The 14,321-nt window shown below is 46.3% G+C and overlaps 1 protein-coding gene across 2 annotated transcripts in view; it reads left to right on the plus strand.

Annotated features, from left to right (window-relative positions):
* The first annotated feature begins 799 nt into the window (after nt 1-799).
* UBQLN1 (ubiquilin 1) overlaps nt 800-14,321 on the plus strand; it is a 51,872-nt gene continuing 38,350 nt past the window's right edge. Inside the window, exons 1-5 of one of the 2 annotated variants that reach the window (XM_088470112.1) lie at nt 800-1,510; nt 6,098-6,249; nt 6,353-6,474; nt 6,916-7,178; nt 13,703-13,861. In XM_088470112.1, coding sequence (XP_088326238.1) covers nt 1,370-1,510; nt 6,098-6,249; nt 6,353-6,474; nt 6,916-7,178; nt 13,703-13,861 — 837 coding nt within the window. In that variant the 5' untranslated portion in view covers nt 800-1,369. The remainder of the gene's footprint in view (nt 1,511-6,097; nt 6,250-6,352; nt 6,475-6,915; nt 7,179-13,702; nt 13,862-14,321) is intronic. The other variant, XM_088470111.1, reaches the window with a different exon arrangement.

Below are 14,321 nucleotides of genomic sequence, written 5' to 3' on the forward strand. Positions count from 1 at the left end.
CAAATTGCATATGTAAGTAACCCCCTCTGTGGGTTCCTAGTGTCAAATTTGTTGACCAAGGCTATTTAACCCTTGCACAACTAATTATTCAAAATCTGATTTGTGTGCTCCCTTCACTGCACTATTTCATACCCAAAACCTTGTTGGTCAAAGCAAATTGCTAGTGGGTCATATGTAAGTGACCACCCTCAGTGGGTTTCAAGTATTCAATTTGTTAACCAAGGCTATTTAACCCTTGCACAACTACAGCTACTTATTCAAATCAATAAAATGTGTACCTGTCCCCACTGTGTCATCCTATTTCATGTCCAAAACCTTGTTGGACAAGGCAAATTTCTAGTGGGTCACATGTAAGTGAATCACTTGAAATAAAATGAGTACCTACCTGTGCCTGTTTACCACCTATTCCATGCCAAAAGCCTTGTTGGCTCAGGCAAATTATATTGAAATTTGTGTTAGGGAGATGTTTTTCTGTTTATACAATGTGACTTGCTTTAATTGTTTGAATATAACATGTTCTAAGAAGCTGGAGCAGAAATAAGAAGTGCATAACAAGCTGGCCATATAAGAATCTAACTTCAGCCTTGTGCTGATAGATGTATATTTCAAGCAAAATCTGTTGACCTTGAAAGTCTGTTCTGCTGTAAATAAACATATTATCATCAGTGTGCTCAGTGCTGCTTCTGGCTCCTGCAAATGGTCGTCAGGGTCACGGTCTACTCTAGCACATGATAAACCCAGCAGCAAAGCCATACAATCTTCTTTTCTAACCAGCAATATGGCCGCCATACTCGTAGCCGGCGACACGTCAGACCCAGCAGCACCGGCACACAGCGTGTCAGCCCCTGAGTGTTCCTAGAGCTCTGTTCTAGCAGTTTCTCTGACACTGTATACGTCATCACACCGCGCCCGGGAACGGTTCTTGTCTTTCTTTATTTTTCTGTTACATAAAGTCGGTGCCTTAACGTAATAACCCGTCAGCGTCGCTACCGCCCCCAGCCCGGCTTTCTTGAGACACTGTACGGGTGCGCGACCCGGTCAGACGGCGGCAGTATAAGGCCAGGCGTGTGCGGCGGAGACGGCGGTAGGCAGCGCTAGAGCGCCCAGCAGCAGCAGCGGTGACGTCGCAGTGACGCCGGGGTATGAGGAAGCGCTGCTGCTAGTGCGGCCTGAGAGTTGCGCCAGCTCCGCCCGATACAGCAGCCGGAGAGCCCGTCACACACATGCTGCACACAGGCTGCTGCTGAGCCGCCCGTACACCCGCCGCCGCCCCCTCCCCGGGCTCACACCGCTCTCACCGCCGCATCACCACCGCCGTTACCGGCTGCCTTATCCTTTCCCGCTGCAGCCTCACCGTCCTGCGCCAGCCATGTCCGATCCCCCCGCATCCCCAGGCGCCCAGTCCCCGGCCTCCGGCTCCACCGACTCCCCGCGGCTCATCAAAGTCACAGTGAAGACGCCGAAGGAGAAGGAAGAGTTCGCGGTGCCGGAGAGCAGCAGCGTCAGAGAGGTGAGAGCGGGGGACTGGCTGGGAGGGAGATGATGGCCCCAGCAGTGTATCGGTGTAACCACGGCTACTGTGTGCCTAAGTGCTGAGTAGTAGTACACTGGGGCTGTGTGTGTGTGTGTCAGTGTCCTCTCTCGTCACCTTATACATGAAACGCACACAAGGTACTTGTATGTATCCCAGTAATGTGTAACATGTATAGTGATCTGCCTCATGCCAGCACTGGTGGTGACACACTCTCTGACACCTGTCAGTGTAACGCTTGGAGGGAGATGTACTAAGCTGTCTGTCATTTTTCAAACACAGTCTGTGACCTGACAGTTAACACTTTCCAGAGCTTAGTACATATCCCTCATGGGAGAGTTTGACTTTTGGGTAAGAGGATGCATTAATCATTATGGTAATGGCGGTTAATCGGGTTTGGTTTAGACTTGTTTTAATTGTAATGTATTGATACCACTTGATTACTGTAATGGAAAGCCTTGTCTGATATAAGAATTTTGACATTTGCCTTTTATTTGCACCTGCCTCTTTGCCTGCCATATGGCATCATTGCAGCGAGTTGTATAATACAAGTATATATGGAAGAATGCAGAAAACCTTGCTGCAGAGTCCTTGAATAGTCTTCTGCATGTCCTGTGAGTGCCTTCTGGTTAATTTATATTTATACTCTCATCCCTGTCATTGGAGCATGGTTGTGTTGTGACCCTAGGTAAATGGGTACAGGTGTACCTTCTTGTCATTTGATAAAATATACAGTGGTTTTACAGAAGTATTCAACCCCTTTAAAAAGTCAGTATTACAAATGACACTTGGACAGATTATTACAGGTAGTGTTTCTATTGTGTACCAGTAGACTCTTAAAGTATGTATTGAACCTCATAAATCATTATTCGTCTGCAGGTTTAAAAAAAAAATAAAAGACCTGGAAAAAATGTGCTTGTTTAAGTAATAAAACCCTGCAGACCAGCACTGGGCAAAGTTTGTTGGGGTGAGTTTCTTCTAGGTTTGCACACTGGGAGTGATTTTGGCCATTCTACATTTCCTATTTGAACCAGGATGTTCAGGTTGGTTGGATAACACTTGTGGACTGCAGTTTTCAAATAATGGGGGGGATGTATTATAACGGCACGTTAAGTGCCACTATATAGCTTCCTACTTCGCCTCTTTACCGAGGCGAAGCATGAATGATGAAATGTATGAACATCTCATCGGCCAGAGTGGGGGAGTGTTTACTCCCCCCTCTGGCGATCCCTGCTAGAGTCCACAGCGCATCAGCCTAGTGCTGATGCGCTGTGTCTCAGTCCTGGCCAGCTCCACTGAGCATGCGCGGGATATCACAAGTATCGCGAGATCCTGTCTGCAGCCACCGCAGCAGGGCCAGCTCAGTCACTGTTGTGGGGATAGGGCATCACCAGGCTGTAGCTGTCGATAGCGACAGCTGCTGCAGGCGGAACGGTCAGGAGAAGTGACCGTTCATACCTTGCCCAGGCTATCGGTGCTGCTATCCTGCAGTTAGTAGCGCCAATAATGACGGGCGATATGTGCCCCTGTCATTTACCGCCAAACCCAGATCAATTGGATGTTCAAATGGATTGAGATCTGGACCTTTGACCTTTCTCCTAGTTTTCTAGCAGAATGAAGCAAGTTGTCTTACTGTGTTTTGCATCATCTATCTGTCCTTCAATTTTAATAAGATGCCTAGTCCCCATTGAGGGAAAGCATCCCCACAATGTGGTAATGTCACTTCTATATTTCATTGTTGTATTTATGTTTTAAAGAGAACAAGTGGAGAAGCTTCCTGTAACAACCAATTGGCTTCTAGTGATAAATCAAGTACATTATTATAATATTTTATTTATATGCCACAAGGGGTCTACAGCGCCTTAAGGTGCCCATCCACTAGACGATTAAGTTGAACGATAACGATCGTTAAGTAATTTGCAAAAATGTCTAAAACAAGCGATGCGCGTGCCAGCTGGTCGTTTAGACATCTATCATAGTGCAAACATGCTGGTTAACCTGATGATAACGTCAGGTTGAGCATGTTTGCAGATGATTGATGAGCCTGCACTGAACGACTGCTCGTTCAGTGCAGGCTCATCACAGACTGACAAACGACTGCACGATTACAATGTCGTTTTCATGTCTGCTAGTGTATGGGCACCTTTTACGAAGTGCAAAAACAGGAAAGAAACTGACATACAGTACTGAAATTTGCAGAACATGGACATTGTTTATAAACCTTGCTGCATCAGAGGTCCTAATAATCAAATAAGCAGCAGTGTGGCAGGACCCAAATGTTGGGAGCCGTATTGGGCAGTGTAGTAGAAGCAAGGGAAAGAAAAGCATATAATGAAGAGGGCTCTGTTTGTGAGAGCTTACATTTTAAAGGGTAGGAGGGGCAGACAGTCAGGGTGAGTGGAGAAGCAGTGAGCATGGGGCAGTGGGTTAGGATGAGCGTTAGAAAGCTTTGATGAAGAAGTGGGTCTTGAGAGCCCGTTTTAAATCTTGTAGAAAGATGGAGAGTCTGATAGTGTTCCAGAGGTAAGGAGCAGCACAGACAAAATCTGGGAGGAGATGTGGAATTCGTGTGTGGAGCAAAGCGTGTGGGAGTCTGAAGGGAGATGGGGTCAGTGATGTAAATGGGAGAGGATTGTGTGGTGGCTTTTTAAGTTAGAGGGAGAATTTTGAATTGAGTTCTGAAGGGAAAGGGAAGCCAGTGTAGTGGTTGTAGGAGAGTGGAGGCAGATGTAGTGCGTTTGGAAAGGAAGATGATCCAGGCAGCAGCGTTGAGGACAGACTGTAGCAGAGACAGGTAGGAGTCAGGGAGGCCAGATAAGAGGAGGTTGCAGTAGCCAGTCTGGAGATGATTAGGGAGGAGATGAGGTGTGACACTATAATAGCAGGAAGCTGATTGGTTGCTATGGATATTTTCTCCATTTGTCCTCTGCCTTCCAAAGTCTGTATGCAGAAAGTACACCCAGAATAGAGAAACTTTTTTCTATAGTGGACTGTGATTGCAAAAACAAGCCACTATAACATAGACCTGAAGAGTCAACCAGATGATCTTAAGTTATAACACATTGGACCTGGAAACCCACTCATTCACTAACTCATTACCCACTGCTGGGGAGATAGGGTTTTCTCTTGAACCAGATCCTGAGAAATCTATTCTGTCTCCTGGTTTCTCTCATCCATCTGGTCTCTTCTCCCTCATTCATGCTGTCGGTCTCCTTACATCCTATTTATGTTCATCCTTACTTTACATTGCCTGTAGCTGTACAATGAGAATTTCAAATTGCAAATGTTTTTATACAAGGATAGTGTTACACCTGTTTATAGAAATGCAAAATGTAAGCCCTCCATTTACGGGTTCTCAGAAGTTAGTTCGTTTTCTGAATTTGTTACAACCAGTAAATAGCTAAAATATTTATTGATATTTATATCTATACCATCCAGCTTTTGGCTACACCATCACATTACATATAATGCATGTAAGCTGATATTGTCTGCTATTGAATGTAGTGCAAGATATAACATACAATTTGTTGCTTGCATCTATGAATGTGTGTTTATCTGAAAATCTTTCCAGTACATGGGTCTTGTGACTAAAAGCGTCTATGTGACACACAAACATCCATTCATATTAATGCACGCTATTTCTTAAATACAAAAATTTGCAGAAAACTGAAACTAAGCTGGATTGTTATGCAAAAAAGTCTGACCGGATGTTGCTTTTGTAGAAGCTCCTGTTGGAGACTATTTACATGTCATGTTATCTCATTCATAATTGCTTACACATTATGAAACAAAATGTCAAAACAACATGTGTTGCACCAAAACAAGTATGATTTCATATCCTTTTAAGTCACTGCTCATACTCCTACAAGTATTCTGCCATTTATAATCTTCCTATTTGGCTGCTGTAGACATTTTTTTTTTTTTTTTATTCCTATCCATGGATTCTTACCTCAGCTTGCATCATGCATCTAAATCCAAATACATACATACATACATACATACATACATACATACATACATACATACATACATACAGTAGATGAATACCTTTCTACTTCAAGTGAGGAAATAAACTGCTTATAAATAAGGCAGACAGATTCATAACAATATTGGGGTCATAATGGACCTCTCTACTCAAGAATATCTTCTTGTGTATGAATACAACCAGTTAGTGATGCCAGTATGGGATCCGGTCACAATCCTGGCAGTCGGGATGCAGCTGTTGAGCATGCTGGCGCCGGCATCCCGATGGTGACTACTGGGGTTCAGAACTAAGGGGGGCATAGTTAGGTTTAGAGTGCGGACAGTTTATGTTTAGGCACCAGGAAGGGATGGTTAGGGTTAGGATACTGACCGACAAGTGTATGTATCTTAACCCTGTCTGGTTCTGACTGCCTGCATCCCGTACCCAACCCGTCAGTATAACACTAGAACTTTCACTATGGCACATGTAGGCATGCATATGTGTTGTAATTTTCATTATTGCCCATTTTCATTACTGCTTCATTTCTATATACTAAAATATCTGTCATCATTTAACAAACCAAATCTATTGTATGTTTTCAGTTCAAGGAGGACATATCAAAACGCTTTAAGTCTAATACAGACCAACTTGTGCTGATATTTGCTGGAAAGATTTTAAAGGACCAGGACACCCTCAGTCAGCATGGTATCCATGATGGACTTACTGTTCATCTTGTCATCAAGACACAGAACAGGTACCATGTTTTGTTCTAACTTAACTGCAAAATAGAACGATACAGAAGAGATGTTGCATGCTACATTTTGCTGCACCATCTAAATTTGTTTTTCTGGCCATAGATCACAGTCTGCTACTTCCACTACTTCTCAGCCTAACAGCCCTGCCAGTCCAGCTTCCACCTCTACAACATCTAGCAGTACCTCTACTACCACACCTGCCACAAGTACTCCTTTTGGCTCAGGTAAGATCACAACATACCCCTATAATGAAGTAATCCGTCAAGCACAATTCTTTTGACTTGAGGATGGAAATATTACATTTACAGAATCAGAATTTCCTATAGATTTTTTTTTTTTGTATGTTTTATCTTTTGGCAATTTGTAAGTGGATGATATGCATATATGGAGTTTATATGTACTCCCCATTTTATTTTTATTTATTTTGAAATGATTGCTCCAGGTTCCTTCCAAGTCCAAAAACTCATTGTTGCTTAATTGGCTTCTGATAAAATTAGTCCCATATTTGGTAAGGAATTAAGACTGTGAGCTCCAATGGGACTGTGACTGAGATAAAGGACTTAATATTCTTTGCAAAACCCTGAATACAATGGGTCCACTATACAAATAACCAATGCTAAATATGTTTCCTTTTGTTTTAATTGATCTTTTTCTTCATTTTACAGGAGGCCTTGGAGGCCTGGCGGGGTTAAGTAGTCTAGGCATGAATGCATCAAACTTCTCTGAGCTGCAGAGCCAGATGCAGAGACAGCTCATGTCCAACCCTGAGATGATGGTTCAGATCATGGAAAACCCATTTGTACAGAGTATGCTGTCTAACCCTGATTTGATGAGGCATTTGATTATGGCCAATCCCCAAATGCAGCAATTAATCCAGAGAAATCCTGAGATCAGTCACATGCTTAATAATCCAGACATAATGCGACAAGTAAGTTCTTTTATATTTGTTCCTTTCCTGCTCAACTGGCACATGGTCTTTACAGTAACACGTGAATGTCAGTTCAGAAGTGTTTAATACAGTTACAGCACAGTTTGTCATTCTTCAATGCAGAACAGTATTCTATATGGTCAGTGTTCTCCCCAGAAATTTTTTCCAGCCGGGTGGCATCAAGAAGTAGCCGGGTGGGGGCCTGCACAATAATTGTTTTAAACCTTATAATGATTTGAAATAACATTTTATATATTAATTCTCCTTCTTATTAGAAGCTCCATTTTTTTTTATGAAAAAAAAACTGCAAAGTCTGTAGGGTCTGGTCCTTTTTATACAGCTCCCAGATACTGTCCCCACTTGCAGGCTTCCAAAGTGCCGGGTGGTAGGCTGTTTCTTGCCTGGTGGCGCACCCGCAAAAAACAGCCTGGGGAGAACACTGATGGGATGTATAATGCACAGCTAGTATTGTGTGTTATGTATTTTTTTTATTATATGTTATGAAAACGCGAATGAAATTTAATGTTTTTTTTTCATTCAGCATATTACCCAACTAAATCATAAAATCAGTTGCATGTTTAGCGTGTTCAGCAGCTCATGTCCACACCTAATGTGTTCCATCTTGATAGTTACCAGCAGGACACCACTATTTCTCTATCTGTTCTTTCTACTTCAGGGTCCATAGGGGGTCCACAGGGTTGACCTTGGGGTATAGGTTGGGAACCAAATCCGGGCACCACGCAGTTAAAGCTTTTAGCTCCCAGGATGCACTGGGTCCACTCTCCCTATAACCCCACCCCCAAGCCAGAGGCACCTCAGTTTCAGTTGGTGCCCAGCCGGAGTCGGGTCACCGTTAGCGCAGGGGGAGCTGATTAGCAGCCCCTAAGCTTATTTTATTTTTTTAGGGACAAAGTTTTTTCCATGGACTTTGGACTCTTCAGAGCGGCAGCGTCGGACTGTCCATAGGACGTCTAAGCTGCCGCTCCGTCACCCCGCTGGCGCTGAGACGCCAGTACAGATCTGGGGATCTCAGCGGGACCCCAGAGTCTGTACTAGCCGGACTCTGCGGGCGCCCAGGACTGCTGCCGGATCCACGGGGAGCAGGTAAGGTCGCGGATCACCGCTTGCGGTGATCCGCGCATTTCAAATGCAGTCCTGTGCCTCCGGTCTCGGGACAGACCGGAGGCGCCGGCAGGGGCGGCGGGCCCCCCATACCCCGTGTGTCCACTAGACCACCAGGGACTTAACGATCGGTGCAGGGAGCCGGCGTCCCGGGGGTTAATAGCCGGCCAGGGGAGGCAGCCTTCCCTGTTACAGCGGCTCCTCCCCTCAGCTCAGCGCGCCTTTCAGTATCCATAGTCTGGCGTCGCTGAGCTGCTTCCTCCGCGGGTCACGCTTCCTCTGAGGTCTCCAGCGGCCATTTTATCTCTGTGGTGCAGCAGAAATCTCTCAGGATGGCAGTTGGTCCAGTCCTCCTGCGTACCTCACCATCAGGTCAGTGTACACAGCGCTGTAGCCTTCCCAGACACTGAATCTGGGTAAGTTGCATGCAGTGTAATAGTGCAGTATATTATATGACATGTTTATGTATATATGTGTATATCTGCATTGTATGTGACTTATGCTAGTGCTGACTGTCTGTACTTTATTCTCTCACCTGTCAGTGTATATCTATCCCTTTTCTTTATCTGCCCTAATACAGCTGTACTTAGGGTGGTTCTGAGACCTCACATTTATATACTTGTTAATATTTGTGTGGTTTGTCACATACTGTTGCGTGCTGCACGTTGCCATTTTTTAGATGGAACTGTGTGTTGCATACGCTGAAAATGGGTCCCTGCAGCTAATTTTTGGCATCAGTCAGGACCAGTATAGTGCTGCTTAATATTTCCGCCAAGAGGGTTGGTCAGATATGTCTGACCAGGAGATAGAGCGTTATACTGCACCCATTTTTACTATCCTGCAAGTCATGTGCTGCAGGTGTTAGTGCGGAGGATTTGACTCATAAAGGGTTCTGTATGTGGCGTCATCTGGTGCTGGCCTCTTTCACGACCCCCTTGGGCGGTTTGTTTTCTCGGGATCCTCTCAATTGCGGATCGCCGGGCGGGCCCCATTGTTGTACCTCACTTGGGGTTACTTCACCATACTGCCCTTTTCATCTCAGGGTATCTCGCAGCTTCTTGCACTCTTCCCCTGTGACACAGACTACCGCTCCCTGCAGGGGTTTTTCGCAGTATATGAATTCTCCCTGGTGTCATAATAGTCTGTCATTCCCCTTGCAGGGATTACCACAACAGCCACCCTGGGTGGATGTCGTTTTCTACGAAACGCTAATTGGCGTGGTTGACGCCCTGTGGTTACTTCCCAGTTGGCTCTGCCGTGAACTGGATACTGTTTGGGGCTCTTTCCCTCTTACACGGGGGGAAGCCTATTTCAGGTATTATTATCCCTGCTTTAGGGCTGGTAGCAGGTCCATTCTGGTTAGAGTGAATGTTGACCTGCACCTGTATCATACACCCTCAGTATTGCGTGCCTTCGGGTTCCCTGTTGCTGACTAGCGGGTGGATCGCATAGCGGGACTCTGGCTGTTGCCAGATAGGAGGTGTTACAACAGTGTTTGGCCTCCTGTCCCAAATTCCCTGAGGGTCATCACGAGCCCCTCCTGGGGTGGATGGGCGTGTTACTCGTCTGATTACAGACGTTACTACGCCTCCCATTCCTGCGTGGTCGGATTCTTTGGATCCGTAGGTGGTAACTCTGCCTGAAATCAGTATACTTGCTTTCAGGAGTTGTTACCCATCCTACCATGGCTATAGCATGGTTGGTTAATACTATTGCATATTGGGTTGATGCATTTGTAACGTTTTTTCCCCTCCAACACGTCGGGGGTTCAAATGTATTTGGTCGCTCACGTAATACATGCAGTTGTCATAGGTGGAAATGCCTATATTGGATACCAGTCTCCTAACTTTCAGAGTTCCGGCTGCGACTGTATCCTCCGTAATACCCTATGGCTGCGCTCTGGGAATGCAGAGGTGTAGATACCATTTTTAGGGTTGATATTGTTTGGTCAGTATTACTAACGACAAGTTTACCGCTTTCAGCTATGCCCACTACAAGGCCTCAGACTAAGTCTGTTAAGTCTTTTTGTCCTCTGGGTCAGCCTAAAGGTCTGTTTCTTCGTAGACTGTCGGCATCTACAAGGGCCGACATATCCAGTACCGAGCAGGTCTGGATTGCCAGCCGATCCTGCTTCTGAACCTACGGATATCTCTTCAGCCTGACGGGACAGGCCTACAACTGGGAGATACTGATTTTCTCAGTTCGCCCGGTACTAGTGTCAAGTTGCCGCGGCTACGTGGGTAGGAGGGTACGCCCTCTTTGCTCAGGCGGCCTCTTTACAAGGGCCTTACAGATCCAGAAAGCTATGCAGTTGTTGCGGTAAGCGGAGCTAATTAGGCCATCCCCACTATCTCAGTGAGGGACTGGTTGTTCTGCTTTCTTTCTGGTGCGGTGGCTGAATGGTCCTCTTTGGCCTATTCTCTGTCTCAATTCCCTGAACCAGTTCCTAAAGCTACCTGGGCTCAGGAGGAAATCCCTATGCTCCATCATACGATGTTTGGAACCTGGGGACTTTATGGTATCACTGGATATACAGGACGCGTGCCTACGGGTACTTACAGAGACCTTTCCTCAGCATGGGCTGAGGTTTGCTGTATCACAGCAACACTTACAATTTTTCGGGCTCTGCCTGTTGGGACTGTCCTCAGCCCCACAGGGGTTTACCAGCGTTTTGGATTTTCTGACAGTTCTTCTGTTCAGTATATCCCAATGCTCCTGTACCTGGACGGCCTCCTGCTCTTAGCGGGATCACCGGGGTACTTTACAGCCAGGTCAGGATGACTGTGGCTTCTTCAGGGTGCAGACGTTTAATCAACGGGGGGAAAAGTCCTCCCTGCATCCCTCTCTGGGTATTCTTCATCTAGGATCCCTGCTGGATTCTCAGAATCTGAGAATTCTTCTGGCGTAAGACGGAATCTCCACTCTTCCATTAGGAGTACATGGTTGTCTGCGCAGTCGACAGATGTCTTTACACTCTGGGATGCATGGTGGAATGGGCTCAGTTCCATTCCAGGCCTTTCCATAATTGGCTCATCTCCAGATGGAACGAGTTTTTTCTGTCGGATAACTGTTCAAACGATGATGCTCTCTCCGGAGGCAAGTCGGTCCCTGTCCGGGTGGCTATGGCCATCTCGTCCAGGGTTTTCTTTGCTATGGACAGTGTCTGGATCGAATCCTTTTCAGTGCAGTTGGACGTCTGTCGATTCCACCCTGTCAATTAACTTACTCTGGCATAACTCTTGTTTCCCGGTGAACCTGAAAAGGTTCAGTCCGACAGGGTCAGGACAGTGGCTTCCTTTTTAGCAACACTGTTCGTTGGGTGGCAATGACAGGTATGTCACATATTCGGACATAGTCCGAGGGTCTCCTCCCGACCATCTCGGCAGCGTTCATTTCAGGAGCTCTCCATTGGGAAGCGGGAGTCCTCAGCCGTCACGACGTGCATCCCGGGGACTAGTCTCTTCCCCAAGAGAGGTTTCATCTCCTGGTGAGCAGAGGGGGCCCCCCTGAGGTGACCCTCATGGCCTTCTGACTTTATCACACTATGGTGTTACAGTCCAGCTCTGGGGATTCTGAAGCAACCTTCAGCGACTCTTTGTCGGTGAAGTGGTCCTTCCACTTTGTGTACCTGTGTTCTCCGGTCTCCCTTCTTCCTCGAGGTCTTTGGAAGTGTTTTCAATCGAGACTGAGATGCTTTCCTGCTGGTGGCTCCTGATTGCCCCAGATGTCAGGGGTACTTGGATCTTCGGAGTCTCTACATCGATACTCCATCCCTGATGCTTCACTGCCCGGACCTGTTGTCTCAGGGTCCTTGGTTTTGCCTTGGACCTGGGTCGTTTGTCTTTGACTGTGTCCTTACAGTGGTCTTACGGCTTCCCTGGCTTTGTCATCGTTGGAATGATTAGAGCACATGGATCAGCTTTTGCTGGGACCTACCACAAACTGTGGCAGCCATAAATCTTATGGTATTGTACCTGTCGATACAATCCTCCGGTGTCCAGGATTTCCAGATATTCTGGCATTCCTTCCGGCTGGCTTGGGTTTCACACTTGGCCTGGTCTTCCTGACAGTGCGGATCTCTACACTGTCAGTATGGTTAAGATATGGAATTGCTCCACTCTGGTATCCAGTTCATCCTTTGGAGTGTTTTCTTGATTATGCCTCCATTTGTCCTCCCTAGGGACTCCTTGGGAGTAAGTAGTGGTTCTTCGTTACCTCCGGGGACAGTCAATGGAACCGTTGGTTGTGATAGCCATTACATGGTCTATTGCTTAGGCTCTCTCTTTCTCTCAGGGTGTTTATATCAACCAGGAGAGTGTCTGAATTGGGAGCGTTCTCATGTGGCTCCCTCTTCTGGAGGGCATCATGTCAGGGTGTGAGTTGCTCTCGCCCTGTGTTTCTTCTTAGTGGTTTTCAGGTTCCATATTATTCTGGAACTTATGGTACGGCCATTCTGTCCCCAGTCCTCTCGGCTGGTGTGGCCTCATTGACTGTGGTCTGGCCTCTTTGGATTTATGTGATCCGTTCAGGTTCCTTACGGAAATCGGACTCCTTATTGGTGGTCTGAGATTTCTGGTTTTCACAGGAAAGGATGGCCGGCCTATAACCAAATGTTGGCTGGATGGCCTCGTAGGTCTTCCTCAGGGGCCTACCCATGGGTAGGCCTTCCTGTTGTTGATGCTTGTTTTTTCTCGGGCCGTGTGACCCTCGTGTGCGGCTCGCTGTGGCGCCTCGGCTGTTTTGCCTTACTAGGTGGCCACGTGGTCTTCTGTCCACACCTTTTTAAGGTTCTAGGCATTGGTTTCCTTTTGCCTCTCAGGATGCTTCCTTTTTGGAGACGGATTCTCCTCTCAGCACAGGAGCGTCCCCACCCTTGGTTGAACTGCTTTGGGACATCCCCAAGGTCAACCCTGTGGACCCCCTATGGACCCTGAAGTAGAAAACAAGAGATATGGTAAGAACTTACCTTTGTTATCTCTGTTTCTACGAAGTCCATAGGGTCCACAGGGCGCCCGCCCTGACGCACCTGGCTTCATATGGGCTGTGTGGCTGGTCACCGGTTTTCCGTCTCCCATTTCTGTGAGTATGGTTATTGAGTGTTCCAGTTTTCTCTCTTTTTCTCTCCTCCTCCGGCCTTTGGCTACTTACAAACTGAGGTGCCTCTGGCTTGGGGGTGGGGTTATAGGGAGAGTGGACCCAGTGCATCCTGGGAGCTAAAAGCTTTAACTGCGTGGTGCCCGGATTTGGTTCCCAACCTATACCCCAAGGTCAACCCTGTGGACCCTATGGACTTCGTAGAAACAGAGATAACAAAGGTAAGTTCTTACCATATCTCTTGTTTTTGGACACACACTACCAAATCCATACATATTTTGTATTATTTGTTTACTTTTACTACCTAGACACTAGAACTTGCCCGAAATCCAGCAATGATGCAGGAGATGATGAGGAACCAGGACCGTGCCTTGAGCAATCTTGAAAGTATTCCTGGAGGCTACAATGCCCTGCGCAGAATGTATACTGACATTCAGGAGCCAATGCTTAACGCTGCTCAGGAGCAGGTGAGTCAGACGAATGGTTTAAAGGAGTGCTTGTAAAACATGTACTTTATGTATGAAAATCTAATATTTAAAATGATGTGAATCATGATGGAACTTCATACATTACTCCAGATTAGTGGAGGAAATAAGGATTCTGGATTCTAACCTCTATACACCCCTGCCTATACCTTCTGATATCCTGCCTATAAACCTCTAAGGATGACGCTATTTTGCGTATGCAGTTGTACAGTAAATAAAGACTCCAGACCTAGAACCTGTGGATCCAAAGCACAAAGTATTATTCAAGTAAAAGTACAGTCAGTTACACGCTAGTTATAAGTACAATTTAGCGCAAAGGAATTATACAGACCCAAGTACAGTTATACATACGTAGCGCTCTGGACCAGATGTTAGGCATCAGCAAGAAACCCCTTGTCAATCAGCATTCAGCACGAAGACTCGAAACCCAGGGTCAGAGCAC

This window comes from Taudactylus pleione, unplaced genomic scaffold (genome assembly GCF_031769625.1).
Source record: "Taudactylus pleione unplaced genomic scaffold, aTauple2 ptg000095l, whole genome shotgun sequence".
NCBI lineage: Eukaryota > Metazoa > Chordata > Amphibia > Anura > Myobatrachidae > Taudactylus > Taudactylus pleione.